Source organism: Rhinatrema bivittatum, chromosome 6, assembly GCF_901001135.1.
Source record: "Rhinatrema bivittatum chromosome 6, aRhiBiv1.1, whole genome shotgun sequence".
NCBI classification, from domain to species: domain Eukaryota; kingdom Metazoa; phylum Chordata; class Amphibia; order Gymnophiona; family Rhinatrematidae; genus Rhinatrema; species Rhinatrema bivittatum.
In genome coordinates, this window is record NC_042620.1 from 317,953,919 (window position 1) to 317,977,481 (window position 23,563).

Genomic DNA, 23,563 nt, shown 5'->3' on the forward strand with positions numbered 1-23,563 from the left:
TAATGTTTGACTTTGTGTGTGTGTGTGTGTAGCTTGCACTCTCGGTGCATGTGTTGCACCTGTTCTGTGATGGGACAGTATGTGAGTTTGTGTGTGTGTGTAGCTTGCAGTCCCACTGCATGTTCTATAACTGTGCTGTGATGTAACAATGTATAAGTTTGTGTTCTTGTGTAGCTTGCACTCCCACTGTATGTGCTGTACCTGTTCTGTGATGGGACAGTATGTGAGTTTGTGTGTGTGTGTAGCTTGCAGTCCCGCTGCATGTTCTATAACTGTGCTGTGATGTAACAATGTATAAGTTTGTGTTCTTGTGTAGCTTGCACTCCCACTGTATGTGCTGTACCTGTTCCGTGATGGGACAGTGTGTGTGTGTGTGTGTGTGTGTGTGTGTGTGTGTGTGTGTGTGTAAAGTGCACTCTCACTGCAAGTGCTGTACCTGTTCTGTGAATGGAAAATGTATGGTAGGGGGGGAGGCTTGCACTGCTGCTGTCTGTGCTGCACCTGTTCTATGATTGAGGTTGAGACCTCTGAATATACTGACCCAATGTTTGTAGCTTTCTAACATATCTGATGTATTCCCAGTTTATTTCTTCATGCCAAATTTAGTGACTTGACATCCCTTTTTTGATATTATTGTGCCTACAAACAGATGAACAGTTGGAAATTGAACTCTTATATATAATTCTTTCCAAGGTTCTTTATGTTAAAAAGCATAAAAACAGATTCTAATTCCTACATTATTTTTGCAGCGGAGCCTAACTTGGCTGTCAGAGAAGAGATTGATGGTCAATGGGGAGATTCTGGCATCATTCCATGTACCTATGCACCCTCACCTGAGTATGTAGAAGAGACGGTTGTTTGGTATTTTAGTGGGAACGCGATCCTACGATTGGTAGACTCTGTGCCACATACTTTAGTGAATAAATATAGAGGGAGGATCAGTCTTTCCAGGAGCCATCCAGGTGATGTCTCCCTCAGAATCAATGACCTGCAAATGATGGACAAGGGCCAGTACACATGTGAGGTGGTGTGGAGGTCGAAGCAAAGCAATGACAAGATTCACGAGGACGCGATCACTAAACTAAATGTCATTAAAGGTCAGCATCACTGTCGTTATTGCTTCCTCTTTTATTGTTAATCTTTACGGGTAATAGAGATTTGTCTAATGTGAACATGAATCTCAGCACCAATTCATATCCCAGTGTTTAAGAGAGAGGATGTAGACTGGGTCAGGAAGAACATTAGGATGAGCTTCGATCCCTGTAGAGCACTTGGGGTCATCTCTGTCTGTCTGCCCTGGAGTAAGAAATATTGACAGTGATCAGGACTAGGGATGTGAATCGTTTTTCAACTAAACTCCCGGTTAGTGCGCACTAACTCCCGTTAGTGCGCACTAAACCGATTTAACGATTTTTAACGATAAATCATTAGAATTTCTATTGTATTGTGTTCTTTAACGATTTAAGATGATATTAAAATTATCGGACGATAATTTTAATCGTTGAAAAACGATTCACATCCCTAGTCCTAATCACTATCAATATTTCTTACTCCAGGGCTATATTTTCAGCTGCTTGTAATACCTTTACCTAGCAAATGAGGAGTCAATACCATTTGTTCATTATTTTGCATCCCGAGTGAGAGATAAGATGAGCTACAGTCTAGGGGGAGGGGATATAGAGCAGGCAGGAATCCTTATTTAATGATTCTGTTTAACGGATGGACTTTTTCTGCCATCATGTTTCTATGATAATAGTTAAAATATCAGTGATGTCAACTGCAAAGAAACCCATGATCGAGGTGACCAGCACACAAGGGCCTGGACCTACAGAAGGTAGAGTAACAGGAGAAGCTGTGAACTCAGTGACTGTGGGGAGGGCAGGGAGCAGGACAGATAGGGAGACCTATTTAATGAGTCTAAGAAGATAAATACTAATTTTAAAATGAAATGACTCTGAATGGAACCAATTTGATCATTCTTAAATATTATTGCAGTGAAGTCAACTACCAAGAAACCGAGGATCAAGATGACCAGCACACAAGGGCCTGGACCTATAGCAGGTAGAGTAACAGAGGAGATGTCCCTAAATTAGAGATATTCAGCCTGAGATGCACAGTGCAGGCACTTAATGGAAGGACTGCCATTTTCACAAGTACAGGGATAGTGCTAGTTATAGTGGGAAATCTTTGAGCCTGGTTTGAAGGAGAGAAATGCACTGCCCTACATTACAGAGGATTAGGGTTGCAACTCAGCCCAGGTCAGGAGATTTAATCACTGTTCCATTTCTGTAAATAAAAATAGACTCTAAACCCTGCATTTTTTTGTTTCTGTGGGAGAAGGAGTCTCAAGGGGGAAGCTGTACTGCTGCTGCTTACCTCAGGTACAGCAGAGTGTGTATAGTTTACTCTGCTGAACTTTACCTGTTCTGTGGTGGGGCAGTGTGTTTGTGTTTGTGTTCGTGTGTGTATATCTCTGTGTGTGTGTGTGTGTGTGTGTGTGTGTGTGTAGCTCGCACTGCAGATACTTGAGCTGTACCTGTTCTATCGTGGGGAGGTTGTGTGTAGCTTGCACTGCAGGTGCTTGAGCTATAGTGGGGCAGTATGTGTAAATATGTCTATACGTGTGTGTGTGTGTGTTTGTGTAGCTTGCACTGCATGTGCTTGAGCTGTACCTGTTGTATAGTGGGGCAGTGAGTTTGTGTTTGTGTGTGTGTGTATGTAGCTTGCACCCTCACTGTATGTGCTGTACCTGTTTTGTGATGGTACAATGTGTGGTCGGGGGGGGAGGCTTGCACTGCTGCTGTCTGTGCTGCACCTGTTCTATGATGGAGGTTGAGACCTCTGAATATACTGACCCAATGTTTGTAGCTTTCTAATATATCTGATTTTCCCATTTTCTTTCTTCATGACAAATTTAGTGACTTGTCATCCCTTTTTTGATATAATTATGCCTACAAACAGATGAACAGATGGAAATTGAACCCTTATACATAATTTTTTCCAAGGTTCTTTAAGTTGAAAAGCATAAAAACAGATTCTAATTCCTACATTATTTTTGCAGCGGAGCCTAACTTGGTTGTCAGAGAAGAGATTGATGGTCAATGGGGAGATTCTGGCATCATTCCATGTACCTATGCACCCTCACCTGAGTATGTAGAAGAGACGGTTGTTTGGTATTTTAGTGGGAAAGCGATCCTACGATTGGTAGACTCTGTGCCACATACTTTGGTGATTAAATATAGAGGGCGGATCAGTCTCTCCAGGAGCCATCCAGGTGATGTCTCCCTCAGAATCAATGACCTGCAAATGATGGACAAGGGCCAGTACACATGTGAGGTGGTGTGGAGGTCGAAGCAAAGCAATGACCAGATTCACGAAGATGCAATCACTAAACTAAATGTCATTAAAGGTCAGCATCACTGTCGTTATTGCTTCCTCTTTTATTGTTAATCTTTACGGGTAATGGAGATTTGTCTAATGTGAACATGAATCTGAGCACCAATTCATATCCCAATGTTTAAGAGAGAGGATGTAGACTGGGTCAGGAAGAACATTAGGATGAGCTTCGATCCCTGTAGAGCACTTGGGGTCATCTCTGTCTGTCTGTCCCATGCTGTAGGACATGGCGCAGAGAATATTAGAAGACTACGCTGAAAGGTCCCTCCAACTGCAGAAGGGTGAGAGCAGAATATACTCAGAGGATAAAGCTTGAGAGCCAGCACATGGCAGATATGCAGCTCAGATCGTATACTCATACTGTGATTATTCTGGATACCCCATAAAATAGTTCCCTATCCTGTAATCGTACTCTGCTTAATCACACAAGCCCATACTGTTCACTCGCTACTGAACTGCAAAACACTATCCGCGACCCTCTTCAACATTTACCTACTCCCAATATATCAGTTGCTAACCGGGCTTGGCCTGACACTACCTCTATGCAGGCGACATCCAACTTCTAATCCCAATTCAAAACACACTGGAAGAAACTTATAAGGTCAAAGGCTATCGAAGCCATTCTGAATACCGGTAGCCAACGGCGTGAGTGCAGTAGATGGCTCCCAGACCCCCGCTGGACCACCAGGGATTTTTGGCAAGTCTTGGGGGGGTCAGGAGGGTGGGGGGTTGTAGTTAATTAAATTTTAGCCGGGAAACGATTAAGAATGGAACGCATGAACATATCTGTCCCCCCCCCCCCCCACGAATACGAATACCAAATGTAATGTATGCGGTCCCTCTGCACATCCCTACTGTTTATACAGCTAAATTGATAATTAGCATTCTGGGGGCATTTAGAGCGGATCTACCTACGTGGCTAATTTATCCAGAGAAGTCCCGATACTCAGCCTTCTTTGGCTTAGTGAGCAGGATAAGACTAGGACAGCTATTTGGTTGTTCTATAGTTAGCCAGATAAAGTTATCCGGCTAACTATGAGATAGTCAAGTATATTCAGCAATGCGGCTACACCACTGAATATCGCGACCAAGTTAACACAGATAAGTTTATCTGAGCAACTGGCTCAGCAGGACAGCAGCTGAATATTGGCCTCATAGAAAACCCTGTTTTATGTATGTAAATCGCACTTTGAAATCATGCAGGGGTTCTATGTGCTAAATCCAACGTTGCACATACTTTGCCCACAGTGGAAGGAAGCATTCAGGGAGCCACAGCTGGGGCTTTCAGTTTTCAAAAGTATTGCACGTAAACCAACATGGGAGCAGGTATAGCTTTGGGCACATGTGTGTCCTGCGAACCCATGAATTTTCCAAGTCATGTGCATAAGTCTGCTTTGAAAATATGGACTCTAGTGCTATAGACATAGTTATAAAATTACCTTCCCTGTGTGTCCTGAAATACTTAACATGCACTGCTAAATGAAATGAATAAGAGCACATACCTAAACTACACAGCAGATATGCAGCCAAACGGCGCATGCTCTGTAATTGTACCGCAGATATTTCATTAAATGTAAACACTTCCATGTGAAACATAAATGTAGAGTGGTCACTGTCAATATTTCTTACTCCAGGGCTATATTTTCAGCTGCTTCTAATACCTTTACCTAGCAAATGAGGAGTCAATACCACTTGTTCATTATTTTGCATCCCAAGCGAGAGATAGGATGAGCTACAGTCTAGGGCAGGGGTCAGGAACCTTTTTGGCTGAGAGAGCCATAAACGCCACATATTTTAAAATGTAATTCCATGAGAGCCATACAATATGTTTAAAACTAAATACAAGTAAATGTGTGCATTTTATGTAAGATCACACTTTTAAAGTACAATAAGTCTCTGAAAATATTACACCAGGCCTTAAGACACCAATACATCTCCTATTAGGAAAACGGACCAAGTCAGGCTGCTATAGAGTCCTACACAGAAACTACACGCCAGCAGAAAACCTCACCTGAATCACGTGCTGTCCCTCACCTAACATAGAATAAAGAGACCAAAACGCATAACAAGAAGCATGCAGACAAAAACTGAATTGGAAACTGCAACAAGCCAGAGTCTCTGTATGCAGTGTAACAAAGGAAAAAAGAAACATCACACATCCTTATAAAACAAATCAAGAAATATAAAATCATCAGCAGTAAAACTGTACTAACAAAAAGAACATATTTCGAAACAGCTGATGAGTGGAATATCCAATAATTAAAAACTCATATAAAACATTTCCAGATACCAACAAAATATTTCAAAATAGCAGACACAAAGATCCAGTAATGAAAAATAATAAGGATACAAAAATTTTTTTGCTCTGCATACCTGGGAACGTTTGATATCCAGGTGTCCTGAGATTGTTCTGAATTAGCAGGAGGTGGGGTGGTTTGCTTGGAACTTTCTCCTCTCTCAGTCACATACCAGCGCTCTCTCTCACACTGGCTCTCAATGACACACCTATACACACATGCTCTCAGTCACTCACATATACAAATGTTTTTTCTCTCTCACTTATATAGGCTCTTAATTACACATTTACACACATGCTGTCTATCTTTTCACGCTTACACACACACAGGCTTTCAATCACATAAATACATGCTGTCTTTTTCTCTCACACACAGACTCTCATTCACATGCTTACAAACATGTCCTCTCTTTCTCTCATTTACACACAGGCTCTCAATCACATACTCCCTCACCTAAATCAGCTCTCAATCACACACATACACACATGGTCTCTCTCTCTCATTTAAACACAGGCTCTCAATCACATACTCACATGCTCCCTCACCTAAATCAGCTCTCAATCACACAGACACACATGGTCTCTCTCTCTCTCATTTAAACACAGGCTCTCAATCACATACTCACATGCTCCATCACCTAAACCAGCTGTCAGACACACATGATCTCTCTCTTACTTATACACACAGGCTCTTAATCATACATACACATGATCTCTCTCACACACAAAGGATCTCAATCATACACACATACTCTTTCAAACAAACAGGTTTTCAATTACAAACTTACACATACAGGTTCCCAATGGTAAACTTACATTCATGCTCTCTCTCTCACAGGCAGGATCTCAATCACTGACATACTCTCTTTCACATATACAGGCTCTCAATCATTCACATACATGCAATCTCTCACTCACACACACAGGATCTCAAACACACATGCTTGCTCGCTCATTCATTCACTCTCTCTCTCCCCCTTCCCCCCCCCCCCCGGGAACTCGCGGCAGCAGCAGCCACCTCCCAACACTAACCTCCTTCATTTTCAGCCCTCGCGGAGGCGAAGGCGGAGTCCCATCGGCCGGGGTTGAAGATTTTCATTTTCCTCCGAGCCGCGCTGCAGTCTTCTTCCCGCGCAGGCACCCGATGCTCTCCACTTCCTCTTCCGGGCCGCGGGAAGAAGAGAGCACCGGCGTGCTCTCTTCTTCCCGCGGCCCGGAAGAGGAAGTGGAGAGTATCGGGTGCCTGCGCGGGAAGACCCGCGCAGGCACCCGATGACTCCAGCGCTGGCACCCGGCTGACACCCGATGACTCCCGCGCAGGCACCCGGATGACTCCAGTCGGCGTGCTCTCTTCTCCTCCCCCCCGCGGCCCGGAAGAGGAAGTGGTGAGCATCGGGTGCCTGCGCGGAAGAAGAGACCACGCTAGTGTGGTCTCTTCTTCCCACGCAGGCACCCGATGCTCTCCACTTCCTCTTCCGGGCCGCGGGGGGGGGGGGGGAGGGGAGGAGAAGAGAGCACGCCGGTGCCGCTGACTCCAGCTGTCCTGCCGCGTTCCGCCCGGGCTGACAGCATTTTAAGCCCGGGCGGCGGAGGACCGGGGAGCAGCTGGGTCAACGGGGAACCGCGAAGTATGGCGACACTTGTCTGCGAGCCAGATGCAGCCCTCAAAAGAGCCATATCTGGCTCGCGAGCCATATCTGGCTCGCGAGCCATGGGTTCCCGACCCCTGGTCTAGGGGGAGGGGATGCAGAGAAGGCAGGAATGCTTATTTAAGGATTCTGCTTAACGGATGGACTTTTTCCGTCATCATGTTTCTATGATAATAGTTAAAATATCAGTGACGTCAACTGCAAAGAAACCCATGATCGAGGTGACCAGCACACAAGGGCCTGGACCTACAGAAGGTAGAGTAACAGGAGAAGCTGTGAACTCAGCGACTGTGGGGAGGGCAGGGAGCAGGACAGACCTATTTAATGAGTCTATGAAGATAAATACTAATTTTAAAATGAAATGACTCTGAATGAAACCAATTTGATCATTCTTAAATATTATTGCAGTGAAGTCAACTACCAAGAAACCGATGATCAAGATGACCAGCACACAAGGGCCTGGACCTATAGCAGGTAGAGTAACAGAGGAGATGTCCCTAAATTAGAGATATTCAGCCTGAGATGCACAGTGCAGGCACTTAATGGAAGGACTGCCATTTTCACAAGTACAGGGATAGTGCTAGTTTTAGTGGGAAATCTTTGAGCCTGGTTTGAAGGAGTGGTCAGAAATGCACTGCCCTACATTACAGAGGATTAGGGTTGCAACTCAGCCCAGGTCCAGGAGATTTAATCACTGTTCCATTTCTGTAAATAAAAATAGACTCTAAACCCTGCATTTTTTTGTTTCTGTGGGAGAAGGAGTCTCAAGGGGGAAGCTGTACTGCTGCTGCTTACCTCAGGTACAGCAGAGTGTGTATAGTTTACTCTGCTGAACTTTACCTGTTCTGTGGTGGGGCAGTGTGTTTGTGTTTGTGTTCGTGTGTGTATGTCTATGTGTATGTGTGTGTGTGTGTGTGTGTGTGTGTGTGTAGCTCGCACTGCAGATACTTGAGCTGTACCTGTTCTATAGTGGGGAGGTGTGTGTGTGTAGCTTGCACTGCAGGTGCTTGAGCTATAGTGGGGCAGTATTTGTAAATATGTCTATGTGTGTGTGTGTGTGTGTGTGTGTGTGTGTGTGTGTGTGTGTAGCTTGCACTGCAGGTGCTTGAGCTGTACCTCTTGTATAGTGGGGCAGTGTGTTTGTGTGTATGTATGAGAGAGAGAAGCTTGCACTGCTGCTCCCTGTGCTCTACCTGTCCTGTGGTGGAGCAGTGTGTTTTTGTGCGTGTGAGTGTGCATGCATATGTGTGTAGCTAGCACTACAGGTGCATGAGTTGTACCTGTTCTATAGTGGGGCAGTTTGTGTGTGTGTGTGTGTGTGTAGCTTGTTTTGCAGGGTCTTGAGCTGTACATGTTCTATAGTGGGGAACTATGTTTGTATGTGTGTGTGTATGAGTGTAAGTGTCTGTAGCTTGCACTACTGCTGCCTGCTGATGCTGTTGTTTGGTGGGGCAGTATGTGTGTAGGTGTGGGTGTGAGAAGTTTATACTGATGTTGCCTGTGCTGTACCTGTTCTGTGGTGGAGCAGTATATGTAGTAGTGTGTGTGTGTACATGAAGCTTGCATTGTTGCTGCCTGTGCTGTACCTGTTCTGTGGTAAGGCACTGTGTCTGTGTGTGGGTATGAAAGCATTGCACTGCTGCTACCTGAGGTTACCTGTTCTGTGGTGGTGCAGTGTGAGCGTGTGTGAGAAGCTTGCATTGTTGCTCTCTGAGCCGTACATGTTCTAAGATGGGACAGTGTTTGCAGGCCCGGCGCAACCGGCTTTGCAAACCATGCAATTGCACAGGGAAGCACACCCAGTAGGGTGGCAGCTGTGAAGGAGGGGAGCCCAGGAAAGGGATCAGACAAAGGCCTATGTAGCCGCTGGTGGACCCCCAACCCACCGGCAGTGAAAGAATACAGAGGCCCATGCAGTCACCGGAGGCAGCCGCAGAAGACAACAGGGAGCTCATTCTGCAATTCCTTCTCTTGTGCTGGCTGATCCCGCAGTACCCAATACTTGCGGTGCTACTACTTCCTGTATCATCATCTCATGATGCACAAAATCAGCATACAGGAAGTGCTAGCACTGCCAGTGTTGAGTACTGCGGGCCGGCCTGCACACATGTAGGAGCTGCATTAAGGACGCATACAGCTCTGCGAGACGATGAATCCTCCTCTCTTCCAAGGAACCTGGCATTGGGTGGCAGCAGCGGTAAGAAAGACCCATGGACCCTGCCTGCATAGCGACTGTGTGTAAATGAAGCCTGCCTGGTGGGGTGGATGGGAGATGTGTGTGTGTGAGTGAATAGAAACCCGCCTGAGGGGGATGGGGGGGATGTGTGTGTAAGTAAATGAAAGCCTGCCTGGAACAAGTGCTTGTGAATGGGAGCCTGCCTGGGATGGATGGGTGGGTGGGTGGGTAGGTTAGTTGTTGGTTGTGAATAGGAGACTGCCGGAGTTGGGAGGGTGGTTGGGTGTGAATGGAGCCTGTCTGGAATGGGTGGATGTGAATGTCTGTCGGGGGGGGGCGGGGTTTGTGTGTGAATAGAGTCTGCCTCTGGGGAGAGGGGGTGAAAAATGTTTGCCACCCCCACTAATCCAGAACAAGCTCAAGGTGACTGAAAATCAAATGTTTTCAGGTATGGGAAGTGAGGTATTTTTCCCTTCCTGTTTTAATTATAAGGTATTTGAAGTGTCTGCTATTTGGAAATATTTTATTGCTGTTTGGAATTTTTTAAAACTTTATATATGAGTTCTTAATTATTGGATGCTATTCTATTTGTCATCTTTTTGGCAACATTCTTTATATTAGTATGGTTTATTATGATTGACTTATATTTCTTGATTTTATTGTTTGATTTATGAGGATTGGTGATGTTCCTGTTTTTCCATTGCTTCATAATATACAGTGTCTAGCTTGTTGGAGTTTCCAGTTCAGTTTCTGTCTACACATTTCTTTTTTATCCTCTCTTTAATCTGTATTTGGTGACGATCTGTCTGTGTTCTGCAAATGTAAGCGAGATGAGGTATTCTGCTAGCATGTATAGTTTCTATGTAGGAATTTAAGCAGACTGGTGGTTTGTTCTGCTTTCTTAATAGGAGGTGTTAGGGCCTGGTGTAATATTTGCCTTTTTATAGATAGGGCTGTTTCTGTTTGAGTGCTTGCAGCTATTACTGTTTTGGTATGGGATTTTTACTATATTTTTGGCTGTCCAAGGGCCAAACCTACACCTATGATGCATTGCAATAAGCTTAGTACTATATGGGTTCTAAGTGTCTTTTTTTGCAGGATTTTCTGGGTGGCACCACAGCAGTGCATGTTTTTCTGTAAAACAAACTGGTGCCGGCTTCAGGGCCCAGCCAGCATCAATTTTATGTACTGGTAGGTGGGAAAGGAGCACCTGGGGATCATTCCTGCACAGTTTGGAAATTTTGGACCTGTAGGTGGGGTAAAATAGGATCAGGAGACTGTTTTGTTTCATAGTTTTGATTGCCGGAGGGAGCAGGGCTTTTTTTTGGCAGCGGAAGGGGGATTGGGAAAGAGCGCGAGACTACGTTTCTATTGTGTGCTGAAATGACAGGAGTCAGATGGCACCTTATAGACCAACCAATTTATTAAAGCAGGAGCTTTCGAGGATAGTTCACTTCATCAGATGCATTGTGTGTTGGTTATTGGGGATAACAACAAAAATTGTGTATTGGGACCCTTACTTTTCAATATATTTATAAATGATCTGGAAAGAAATACGACGAGTGAGATAATCAAATTTGCAGATGACACAAAATTGTTCAGAGTAGTTAAATCACAAGCAGATTGTGATGAATTGCAGGAAGACCTTGTGAGACTGGAAAATTGGGCATCCAAATGGCAGATGAAATTTAATGTGGATAAGTGCAAGGTGATGCATATAGGGAAAAATAACCCATGCTATAATTACACAATGTTGGGTTCCATATTAGGTGCTACAACCCAAGAAAGAGATCTAGGCGTCATAGTGGATAACACATTGAAATCGTCGGTTCAGTGTGCTGCGGCAGTCAAAAAAGCAAACAGAATGTTGGGAATTATTAGAAAGGGAATGGTGAATAAAACGGAAAATGTCATAATGCCTTTGTATCGCTCCATGGTGAGACCGCACCTTGAATACTGTGTACAATTCTGGTCGCCACGATGGAGAAGGCACAGAGAAGGGCTACCAAAATGATAAGGGGAATGGAACAACTCCCCTATGAGGAAAGACTAAAGAGGTTAGGACTTTTCAGCTTGGAGAAGAGACGACTGATAGAGGTGTTTAAAATTATGAGAGTCTAGAACGGGTAGATGTGAATCGGTTATTTACTCTTTCGGATAGTAGAAAGACTAGGGGGCACTCCATGAAGTTAGCATGGGGCACATTTAAAACTAATCGAAGAAAGTTCTTTTTTACTCAACGCACAATTAAACTCTGGAATTTGTTGCCAGAGGATGTGGTTAGTGCAGTTAGTATAGCTGTGTTTAAAAAAGGATTGGATAAGTTCTTGGAGGAGAAGTCCATTACCTGTTGTGGAGCGCTAGGAGAGCAATCCCGCTCCTGGGAGATGTGTGTCCTTGGGCCACGGCTCGACCCCAGAGGGATTCTGAAGAAGTGCCGCAGGAGGCGTGGCATGCCCGAGCATGGGCAGGACGGAAGCAAGGCTGGAGAGATGACTGGAGACAGGCCCTCCTCCAGACCTGCACGCTTCGGAAGACCCAACAACGCTATGTTGGTCTTGTGAACAGTTCTCTGACCGTTCCCAGCCCTTTCGGACCTGCCGCAGGGCACGGCACGAAGCGGCAGGCCGGATGGAGGCCAGGGCAGCGAAGACTGGAACATGGAAGCAGACGAGACTCAGAAACGAGGTACTGGAAGTGCAGACATAACTCAGGCACAGGTACTGGAAGTGCAGACGTAGACTCAGGCACAGGTACTGGACGTGCAGACGTGGAGTCAGGAACGAGGTATGAAGCATACAGGAGACTCAAGGGCGAGGTACGAGACTGGCAATATGGAGCGCCCTACACAGCCCGCCCGTGGGGCTGGTCACAGACCACAACAGGGGTTGCCGCAGGATACCAGGCTTTCAGAAAGTTCGGGAACAAGGTAAGGCTTTCTCAGAGGCTCAGGAACGAGGTGCATGGCTTGCATCACGAAGCGCCCTACTCAGCCCGCCCGTGGGGCTGGTCACGGACCATGACATGGCTTGCCGCGAGGCACCAGGACATCTCGAAGACACAGGAACGAGGTGCTAGCTTTCAGGAGATTCAGGAACAGGGTAAGGCTTTCTCACAGACTCAGGAACGAGGTGCATGGCTTGCATCACGAAGCGCCCTACTCAGCCCGCCCATGGGGCTGGTCACGGACCACGACATGGCTTGCCGCGAGGCACCAGGACATCTCGAAGACACAGGAACGAGGTGCTAGCTTTCAGGAGATTCAGGAACAGGGTAGAAGCAGGTTGCTGCACTCCTGGCAGCCTATAGCAGGGTTGCTGCACACCGGCAGCCAAAGGTAAGGGTTTGCTGCACACCAGCAGCCAAAGGCAAGGTTAGCATCATCTGAACTGGAACACGGGTACCGGATAGGAAGACAGGCCAAGGGCAGGAACAGGAACAGGCAAACATCAGGGCTGGTACATCAAGCAGACATCAGGACTAGAACAGCAGGTAAACGTCAGGACAGGACGAGGAGCTCCGACACAGAACAAGCAACACTGGACCTTGCAGAAGGCTGAAACACGGACAACTCCTGGAGCAAGGATGGTAGAATCCCAGGAGTGACCAACTCCTTGCAAAGGCAAAGTTAGACTGAAAGCTGAGCCCTTTAGTAGGGCTGATAATGACAACGCCCAGGGAGGGGCCAGCAGGGGGCCACACCTGGCTGGCCCTTGAAGAGGAGTAGAGAGGCGTGCGCCCGCGCCCTAGGAAGCTGGAGAGAGGGGCTGGAAGCTGGTGGCGTCCTCAGCCACGTGGAGGGCCCAGGGAAGCAGCGGAGCAGCCCTGGGCTGGAGCTGGGTGAAGGCGGGTGGCTGGAGCAGTTCCCAGCTGCAAGGACCGAAGCAGGAGAGGTGCTGGCCGCAGGAACGGCTCCATGCCATGGAGTCAGCCCCAGGGAGAGCCGAGGGCTGCAAGGACCGAAGCAGGAAGGCAGCAGGAGCAGCCCCGCCACGGGGCCGAGGGGAAGCAGCGATGGCAGGCTGCAGGAAGCTGGAGTGGCTGCAGGCACCGGCAGGGACGGCCTCCCTGCCGGGCGAGGACCCGGACTGCAGCACGGGCACCGGCAGGGACGCCTTCCCTGCCGGCCGAGGACCCTGGGAGCGGCAGAGCACGCTGGGGAGAGCCAGAAGCAGCAGCGGGGGTCCTGACCGCAAGGGAGAGCTCGCGGCGGGTCGGCCCCGCTGCACGGAGCAAAAGGCGGCTGGAGGGGAGCCCGGAGACCGCGGAGAGACAGACGCGGTGGCAGCAGCGTCAGCGGCCCGACTGGCAGCATGAGGTAAGAGCCTGCCCGCGCTCCTCGCGGGCAGGATCGCAACATTACCTGCTATTAAGTTCACCTAGAGAATAGCCACTGCCATTAGCAATGGTTACATGGAATAGACTTAGGTTTTGGGTACTTGCCAGGTTCTTATGGCCTGGTTTGGCCTCTGTTGGAAACAGGATGCTGGGCTTGATGGAGCCTTGGTCTGACCCAGTATGGCATTTTCTTATGTTCTTATGTTAAAAAAAAAAGAATGGGGGGGGGTGGCAGCACAGCAATTTTTCACACAGGACAACAAAAATGCTAGCACCGGCCCTGTGTGTGTGTGTGTTAAGAGAGAGAAACTTGCACTACTAGTGCCTGTGTTGTACCAGTTCTGTGATGGGGCAATGAGCAGTAGGTGTGTGTGTGTGTGTGTGTGTGTGTGTGTGCGCTTCTGCAGTACTTGTCCAATAGTGAGCAGTGTATGTATGGAGCGGAGAAGAGGGGAGGAGGAGGAAGCTTACACTGCTGGATCTTCATAGACGTTACAATCACTGCAGTGAATACATCTTACAGGGATAGTATTGGTTATAGGTGAACAATCTGAAGCCTTGCTTGCAAGAAGGGTCAAATGCATTGTCCAAGATTCCGTCATAACAGAATTCCAGGAGATCTTTTGTTTTTACCTATTTCTCGCTGTTCTTATCACTGGCTTCAGGAATGTGTTCCAACACGGACCTGTGAAACAGATGTGTGCGCGTTTGGGAGCAGGATTGTTTAGGTGGGTAGGGAATTGTGTGTGAAGGGTCTTTGTAGAGGTATTTATCTATAGGGGGATATAGATGTTTTATAGGAGATACGGCTGTGTGTGCAGGTAGGGATGTGTTTTGTAGTGTTGTAGTAAGGGCTTGAATGTGGGGTGCATTGGGGTATGTATGAATATGGTTTGTGTGGGCCAGGTTTCGGGATATGGGGATCTGTGTCTGTGTTGACTGTGGGGGATGGATGTGTGTTAGGTTGGATGAATCTTTGTGTGGGGGGTGTGGTGGGTTGTGTATTTTTTGGGGGTATGGCTCTGAGTAGATAGGGTGTTGTATGGGTACAAGGGAGTGTAGGTGAGTAATTAGGGCAGGGGGATATAGTTGTGGGATGGGTGCATGTAGAAGGAGAATATTTGAGCTGTGTGTGGGAGCGGGAATGAGTGAATTAAGAAGCATGGTGGGAAGCGGCTTTGAAGGCACCCTTCAGTACCTTCTTTCACCAGCTACATCAGTTTGTTTCCCTAGCTCTCTTTCTATGGGTAGTTTTTAAGAATTGTCTATATTTGCATTTGCTGGGCTAAAGTGTGTGTAATGTATGTGTGGGTGTCTATAAGTGAGAGAAACACTAAACGTATGAGAGAGGTGCTTTGAAGGTACCCAGTTGCTATCCTTCACCATTCGTTTCAGTTACTTATCCTTGTCCCTGTTTGCCTCTGTTGCTCTGGAGCAAAGTTGTGGAAGGGTGAAATGGGGCTTTACAATGGAGCACTGATAAAATTCTTCAGCCTGTGAGGATTATATGGAGGCTTGATTCTCCAAATATACTGACTCAAAATTTCTAGTTTTCAAACCAGTCTGAGGTATTCATATTTTCTTTCCTGCCAAATTTGGAGGGCAATATTCAGCCATTATCTGGCTGAACAAGTTAGCCAGATAGTTGTCAGTATTGTCCAGCTAACTGAGCCAGATAAGGCTGAAAATTGGCAGTTATCCAGCTGTTAGCTGGATGAATAGCTTCATCCCAGAACATCCCGTCCCACCCCTCACTTACAGGCCGATACAGTACAGTGCGCTCCGTTGGAGCGCACTGTTAACCTGCTATTGGACTCGCATTTTCCCTTACCCCTTATTCAGTAAGGGGCGGAAAACGCGCATCCAATCCGCCGAACCTAATAGCACCCTCAACATGCAAATGCATGTTGATGGCCCTATTAGGTATTCCCGTGTGATTCAGTAAGTAAAATATGCAGCCAAGCCGCACTTTTACTTTCAGAAATTAGCGCCTACCCAAAGGTAGGCGCTAATTCTTCGGGCACCGGGAAAGTGCACAGAAAAGCAGTAAAAACTGCTTTTCTGTGCACCCTCTGACTTAATATCATGGCAATATTAAGTCGGAGGTCCCAAAGGGTAAAAAAAATATTAAAAAAAAGAAATAAAAGAATTTGAATTTGGCCAGCGGCTGTCGGGTCAAAAACCGGACACTCAATTTTGCCGGCGTCCGGTTTCCAAGCCCGAGGCTGTCAGCGGGCTCTAGAACCGACGCCGGCAAAATTGAGCGTCGGCTGTCAAACCCGCTGACAGCCGGCGCTCCTGTCAAAAAGGAGGCGCTAGGGACGCGCTAGTGTCCCTAGCGCCTCCTTTTGCCCGTTTCTACTGCCAGGCCTCACTTGAAAACTGTATCGCGCGCACAGGCGAGTGGCTTGTGCGCGCATCGGGAGAGCGGGCATTTGCCCGCTCTCCTGCGGACTTTACTGAATTGGCCCGTATATCAGCTAACTGTTTCGCTGGATAAAAAGTCAGCTAAGTGGAGGCTGCTCACAAGGTCAAATGTTCAGACAGAGCCACTTAGCTGTCCAAAAGGCACCAGGTATCGAGCTCTTGGTGAATTTCTGACCCATTTTTTAGAACGTTATTGTGCATTCTTTTGCAGTTTGTGTGCACAGCACACAATGATGAAATACATCAAGAAGGCCATTAAAATCTCATCATCCTAAGAATAATGCAAAACTGGTTTCTCTAGGTGGGCAGATAATCTGCATGCTGGAGCAAAGCCAGATCATTTGATAATTTACGTGGTGGGATGGGATTACTCTGTAGCAAGTGGCACACACCCCCATCTTGCTTCAGGCTCCATTAATTTGAGGTGACACAAGGAAGAATGCTTGACATGTGAGATCCAAGGAGTATCTCTGTGAGCAGTTTGCTCTGTGAGCTGGGGTGGAGAAGGAGAAAACAGCAGACAGGGGGAAACATGAAGCAGGAGCAATATCAATATTACTCAATCATTGCCCTCCCCCAGCTCAGTCAGAAGGAAGACAGCATAGGGACTGATTCGGTAATTGTATAAATGTTATACTTTGTAACTGTCCCTTCCTTTCTAGACCTAGGTCTTAGGTGGGGTTGCCTAAGGAATATATGCTGCAGTCAGTTTTATAATAACGTTAATGGAAAATGGTAGTAGTTTTATTCTGTGCTTTTATATAATTATACAAATGTTGTGGTTATATTTGGTTATGCTACAGCCAGATGGGTAGATGGATACTGAACCCTCATACTGTATATAATTCTTTCCAAGGTTCTTTATGTTAAAAAGCATAAAAACAGATTCTAATTCCTACATTATTTTTGCAGCAGAGCCTAACTTGGCTGTCAGAGAAGAGATTGACGGTCAATGGGGAGATTCTGGCATCATTCCATGTACCTATGCACCCTCGCCTGACTATGTAGAAGAGACGGTTGTTTGGTATTTTAGTGGGAACGCGATCCTACGATTGGTAGACTCTGTGCCACATACTTTAGTGAATAAATATAGAGGGAGGATCAGTCTATCCAGGAGCCATCCAGGTGATGTCTCCCTCAGAATCAAGGACCTGCAAATGATGGACAAGGGCCAGTACACATGTGAGGTGGTGTGGAGGTCGAAGCAAAGCAATGACCAGATTCACGAGGACGCGATCACTAAACTAAATGTCATTAAAGGTCAGCACCACTGTCGTTACTGCTTCCTCTTTTATTATTAATCTTTATGGGTAATAGAGATTTGTCTAATGTGAACATGAATCTCAGCACCAATTCATATCCCAGTGTTTAAGAGAGAGGATGTAGACTGGGTCAGGAAGAACATTAGGATGAGCTTCGATCCCTGTAGAGCACTTGGGGTCATCTCTGTCTGCCCCGTGGTGTAGGACATGGCGCAGAGAGTAGAAGACTACACAGAAAGGTCCCTCCAACTGCAGAAGGGTGAGAGCAGAATATACTCAGAGGATAAAGCTTGAGAGCCAGCACATGGCAGATATGCAGCTCAGTTTGCATACTGACTTTAATCACATGCTAATTATGGTGCAAATACCCCATAAAATAGATCGCTATTATGTAATCGTACTATACTTAATCACACAAGCCCATACTGTTCATTTTCTGCTGAATTAAATTACAAATACATGGCAGACATGCAACCAAACGGTGGATGTAGATATTTCATTAACAGTTTAGGGTGTTTCCACCCTAAACTGAATAACGTAGAGAGATGAAAGGGCCCTAAATATGTTATTTTTCATCAGTTCAGGTATTTTTACTTCCGAGTCTATATTTTCAGCTGATTGTACTTTTACCTAGACAATGAGGACTAGGAATCAATACCACCTGTTCATCACATTGCATCCCAAGTGAGAGACAGGATGAGCTGGAGTCTAGGGGGAGCGGGTGCAGGAAAGACAGAAATGCTTATTTAACGATTCTATGAAGGCTAATACTATTTTTTAAATGAAATGAGACTGATTGATAATGATCATAGTTTGGATGTAGAGCTGAGCAGTTGGTGTGGATGGCAGAGTAGATAGGCCAGATGGTCTTTTTCTGTAATCATATTCCTCTGTTTCTATGATAATTGTTAAACTTTATTGCAGTGGCATTAACTACCAAGAAACCCATGATCGAGGTGACCAGCACACGAAGGCCAGGGCAGGTGACCAGCGCACGAAGGCCAGAAGGTAGAGGAACAGGAGAGATGTCCATAAATCAGAGATATTCAGTCTGAGATTACAGAGCGTCATGTGGCACTCTTACACTCCATTATAGAAACAGAGCAGCACTGGGCTGGCAAGGTTCCCCAGTGACAAGAGATCCCCCGGCCATCTAATAGTCTTGCAATAATATTCAGTTCTATAGATTACTGTTGTTCTCTGAACCAGTTCAACCATCTTCTGGCTAAGTCATGAAGCACCAGATGCCACTGAAAATAAATTCTGTTACTAGAATGATTTGAGGTATGGAGCACACTGAAAACTTGTGATGTCACCAATTTATGGCAATAATAAATACACAGAGGGGCCGATACATTAAAACACGCATAAACAAAATGCGTCCATTAGGAACACACGTGTTTTGAACGCGAGCACAATCTGTCGTCGTTAACCTGGATGCAATATTTAAATGAATCAAAAGCGCATGAAAAAGGCATGCATTGTTCAAAACAGAGCGTTCGTAGTGCCATACATTTTATTGAATTGAACTTCCAATATTGCATCGCAAGTGCAATGTGTGTATGCATATTGCATATATCTGTCAAAAAGGTTTTTGTCAACTGTAATACAATAATTACATTTTTAAAGTAACGATATTTTAACTAAAAAAGCAATATTTGAAACCAGCTTTGCTCCCGCAATGTGACATCAGCATGCACTTCATAATCCTATCTGCAAGGTATATAAATCGCTGCCCGAGGCAAACTTTCCTTTTGTGCCGTTTAATTGGGCCTGTACTTGCCACAGACTGGTGTGAACTGGTCCCCTGAATTCATGCGATTTTTGCTTCAATTTCATTTTCCAAAGGTAAGAGGTGGTTGCTTTCTGCTTATGTTCAATATGTTTTTATTGGTGGACCAAACAGAATAACAAGAAACGGCAGGAATCCAATTAACAAAAAGCAATGTTACAAACACGTAAACATCACTGCACATGGCCAAGGGGACAGTGAGGTATGACCACCAGCATTTCATCCCATCAAGTAACCATCTCTGTGCTTTCTGCTTATTTGTATGTCAGCAGACTTGTTCATTGGTTTTTTTTCATTTTATATTTTACTTTTTGTTGGTGTGGAGGAGCAATTGCACGTCCTTGAAGGTGTTATCAACGCTCAATTCTCGGATGCCGATTGGTTGAATTGTCCACAAATGGGGTCTTGTTTATCGACATCTGATTCCTCTATGTCCACATTAACATATGAATGGTGGACTGGCGGCCTCTGGGCGCTAACATTCTTATCCAGCTTTTTGAGTGCTCTTGCATTCCGACCCCTGGAAATCGATTTAGCAACACCCAAGTCTTGGAGTCGATCCGTGAAGGTGTTATCGACACTCAATTCTTGAATGTTAATCAGTAGAACATCCACAAATGGGGTCTTTTTTATTGACGGCCGATTCCTGGATGTCCAATTTAACATTTGAATAGTGGGCAGGCGGCTTCCGGGCGCTAACATTCGTATCCAGCTTTTGGATCGTCCTTGCATTCCGGCCTCAGAAATCACTTTAGCGACGCCCAGCTCTTGGATGTTGATTTCAAGTCCAGGCCTTGTGTGTCGGTACAATACCCTTTAAAGGACCCTACAGGCACATAAAAATTGGTTGTCTGTAAACAAGACTTTTTTTAACAGATGCCCAATTCATGTATGCTGAACAGTTGGATTTTGGCGCCATTAAAGCCTGCTTTTTTCCTGCTTCCAAGGGAGCCATTATAATTCCAATAATAGGCTGTCTTATGTTCTTATGAGTCCCTTTTCCTTATCTGTCCATGCTCTCTGGGAGGCCTTTGTATTTGTCCTTCCTTTAATAGTCTCTTTTTCTATCTGTCTGTGCTCTGGGAGTCCTTTTTCTCTCTGTCCATGCTCTCTAGGAGGCCTGTGTCTTTGCTGTTCTTATGATAGTCTGTTTTCCTATATGTCCTATCTGTTTTCTTATGTATCATTGCTCTTTTTGAAATCTCCAATAACATGTATACAATACTTTTGTTCCCTGTCTCTGTTTTAGCAGCAACAAGTGAAATGGAGAACCATGTTCACAATGCTGATGGCCAAGTGGACAGAGAGCTCAATGGAGGAAAACGAAATTGTTTCAGGATGATAGACAGGCAGCTGCGCAGGAAGAGCAGGCAGGCCCCAGTGGTCTCCAACATCCACTGAAGCATGTACATGATGTGCGCTTCTCCGATGCGGAGAAGGAGCAGCTGTGCCGGAGCGTCTGCTAGAACTACAGAGGGCTCTTCAAATCCAAGTCTTCCGCATTGACCAAGCAGCATACCTCTTCGGGGTATTTCTTCACTAACCTGGGTACCCGCTCCATGGGGGCCCTTCTGCTCTATTTCAGGTACCTATCTTGGGATACCAGGTACTCGCTGCTCGAGGGCCTGCTCTCCCTAATCTGGTGCCTGCCACTTCAACTTCTGCCTGGCAGGACCTTCAACAATACAGCTTTCTGCTTCAGTGAGTACTAACCCTTTCAGTCTGTCTCACCTTCAGCTTCAGTGCTCTGTGTCTAGGACCTGTCCCTACTACGTCGCGCTGCCTATCACCTTCCTTGAGTGTGAGACTGGTCTCCTCTGCTGAGGACCCCTGGACTACTTTACTGGGTTACCTTCACTGCTGCCCGCTCCCCAGGCAGTACCATCGAGCTGTACAATAAATACAACTTCTCTGTGTCTGCGTGTATAGAGTCTAGCCTAGTACTGCGGTTCCTCACGGGGCTGCTCCCCATGGGAGTGGCCATCACCGCATTACTCAAGAATCCACTCCAACACATCATAACCATAACACTCTAAGCCAAGAGGTGGTGGATGGAGTGTTCTCACCCGACGGGTGTGACTCAGGGAGACCAGAAGGTACAGTTTTCGAACTGACTACCGTGTTTGCATTGTTATTTCTTTTTTGGGTGCTTGGGTAGTTAACAAAACTAATTATTGACCATCTTATCCTTTCCTGCAGCTGCAGCATCGAACAATGTGACCACTCAAAATGTGGAAGATGGTGTGGAAGAAGATTCAGACTCTCCTTCCACGCCAGAATTCATGTTCCTGGACATTTCTGATGAGCACCCTCCCACTGAGAGCTAATTGGTTGTGGAGAACCAGCGCAAGGAAGAGTGGACACTAACCCTGCAGGAGGACACCCTGGAAACACAGTTGGTGGAGACTGCAGGGGCTCCAGTAGAGTAGCAGGAGGAAGTGGTTGGCATGCCCATGATTTGCCTGGATGAGCTGGCCAACAATATGGTGACTGACCTGATTGCATGGCAGCAGGGTCGCAACACTACTGTTGCCGAGTTTTGGACTGCAGTCCACTCGGTTCTCCAGCAAATGCAGAGTGAGAACGCTGAATTCATGACCAATAGGACCTCCCTGGTGGGCCAATTGGTCGTGGCCGTGCAGGACTTATCAAAAGCCTTCAGATCACTGAACCCACAGTGGCACTTTTCTACTTCTTACTTTTTCCAATAAAATAGTTTTATGTGTGTTTTTACAGGCTGCAATGTCTCTCATTATTCCAGTGTTTTATAGTTGTCTGTTTTATACCATCATATATTTTATTCAGCTAGGATCAAGTGTTTCCCCAAGCGTGGGAAGCCTGCAAAGAAAAACACAGGAGATAGTGGCACAAACTATCAAGGAGCCACTTTATTGTAGCAGAGGGTTCCCTTTCCCATTATCACTTTTCTTCCCTTTTCTTCCCTCTTCCCTCTTCCCCCAACCCCTAGACATCATTGCCGCCTTCATTATCTTGCCTCTCGCCTGGTATCTTCATTTACCTCCCTTTCCAATCCCCACCTGACACTGGCATGATCATTGTCATCATCCTCTCCCCCTACCTCTTCCCACTCCATTGTATTTTTGCCCTTGCACATTACAGGGCCATCACTGGAGGCTGGTGCTGGTCGTAATAGTTAGAGAGCTAATAGGACAAGCAACAAATGTTGAAATCTTTATAATTATTAACTAATATATATAAAAATATTTACAAAAAATTATATATATTTCAAAAAAAAGGAGGGGGTTGGGATGGAGGGCAGGGATTTTGTTGGTGTCCCTGGGGGATGAGGTGGAGCATCACTGGCAGGGCAGCAGAGGAACAATGCTTGTGAGTGCCTATATGTTTGTGTGTGTGTGTGTGTGTGTGTGTGTATGTGTGTGTGTGTCAGAGAGAGAGTGTGCATGAGAGTGAACCTATGTGAGAATGTGATTGTGAGAGAGAAAATGAATATGTATGTTAGTGTGTGTATGAGAGACAGAGGATAAAGTGTTCCTGAACATACCCAGATCAGTCCAGACCAGTGGGTTGTGCATTCCTACCAGCAGATGGAGTCAGAGAACAAGAACTTTGGGCACTGCTACATAAGGAGTGCCACCTGCAGTCCTTCAGTATTTCTCTGACTCCAGTCAGTTAAAAAAAAAAAAAAAAGGTTATTAGGGAAAGGTATTTTTCCTAGGATAGGCTAGTTTGTAGTTAGTAGTGTAGCTTCCTGAGGTGTTAGGCACCTTCGTGGGCCATCCCAAAGTTGAAGCCGGGCATCCGGGGGGTTGGATACCCCTGCCTGTGTCTCGCCCGCATCGGTGCCAGTGTCTCGATAGCCAGGGTTTCCTAGAGCACTGAGGAGCTCCTCTCACTCCTTCCTCTGACTCCAACTCTGACAGGTTAAAGCTTTATTAAAAAAAAAAAAAAATCAGGAAGAAGCCTTTCTAGGTAGGAGGAGTTCATTTGGGGGACGGGCTGTGCCGTTACGTCTGCAGGACAGGTGGAGTGGTGAGCTTAACTCTGTGGGTCCTCATGATGGCCCGGGGCTCCGGGTAGGTCGGCGGAGAGGTAGGACTTCACGGGCCTGTAAGGCCTCTTTTTATTTTCGCGCCGGCAGCTCTCCTCACAGCAATTTCGCGCCTGCAGGGAGTTTTTCTATTTTTAGCTCCTGTAGTCACGCAAAGATTTTCTGACTGGAATTTTTTTTTTTTTTTTTAGCCGACC

At 46.1% G+C, this 23,563-nt stretch overlaps 1 protein-coding gene across 1 annotated transcript; it reads left to right on the plus strand.

Moving 5' to 3' along the window:
* Window positions 1–700: 700 nt before the first annotated feature.
* LOC115094722 (titin-like) lies at window positions 701–21,663 on the plus strand. The gene is made up of 6 exons (XM_029607979.1): window positions 701–1,097; window positions 1,996–2,061; window positions 3,062–3,409; window positions 7,519–7,596; window positions 18,469–18,552; window positions 21,536–21,663. Exons 1-6 carry the CDS (start codon window positions 701–703, stop codon window positions 21,661–21,663), a joined length of 1,101 nt encoding a protein of 366 aa, XP_029463839.1.
* The last annotated feature ends 1,900 nt before the right edge of the window (window positions 21,664–23,563 follow it).

Bases quoted from the DNA above. Each gene is read 5' to 3' on its own strand.
- LOC115094722 (XM_029607979.1), top strand. From the start codon at position 701: ATGTTAAAAAGCATAAAAACAGATTCTAATTCCTACATTATTTTTGCA. The intron at 2,062-3,061 runs GTAGAGTAACAG...TTATTTTTGCAG, and splicing joins AGGGCCTGGACCTATAGCAG to CGGAGCCTAACTTGGTTGTC. The intron at 7,597-18,468 runs GTAGAGTAACAG...ACTTTATTGCAG, and splicing joins AGGGCCTGGACCTACAGAAG to TGGCATTAACTACCAAGAAA.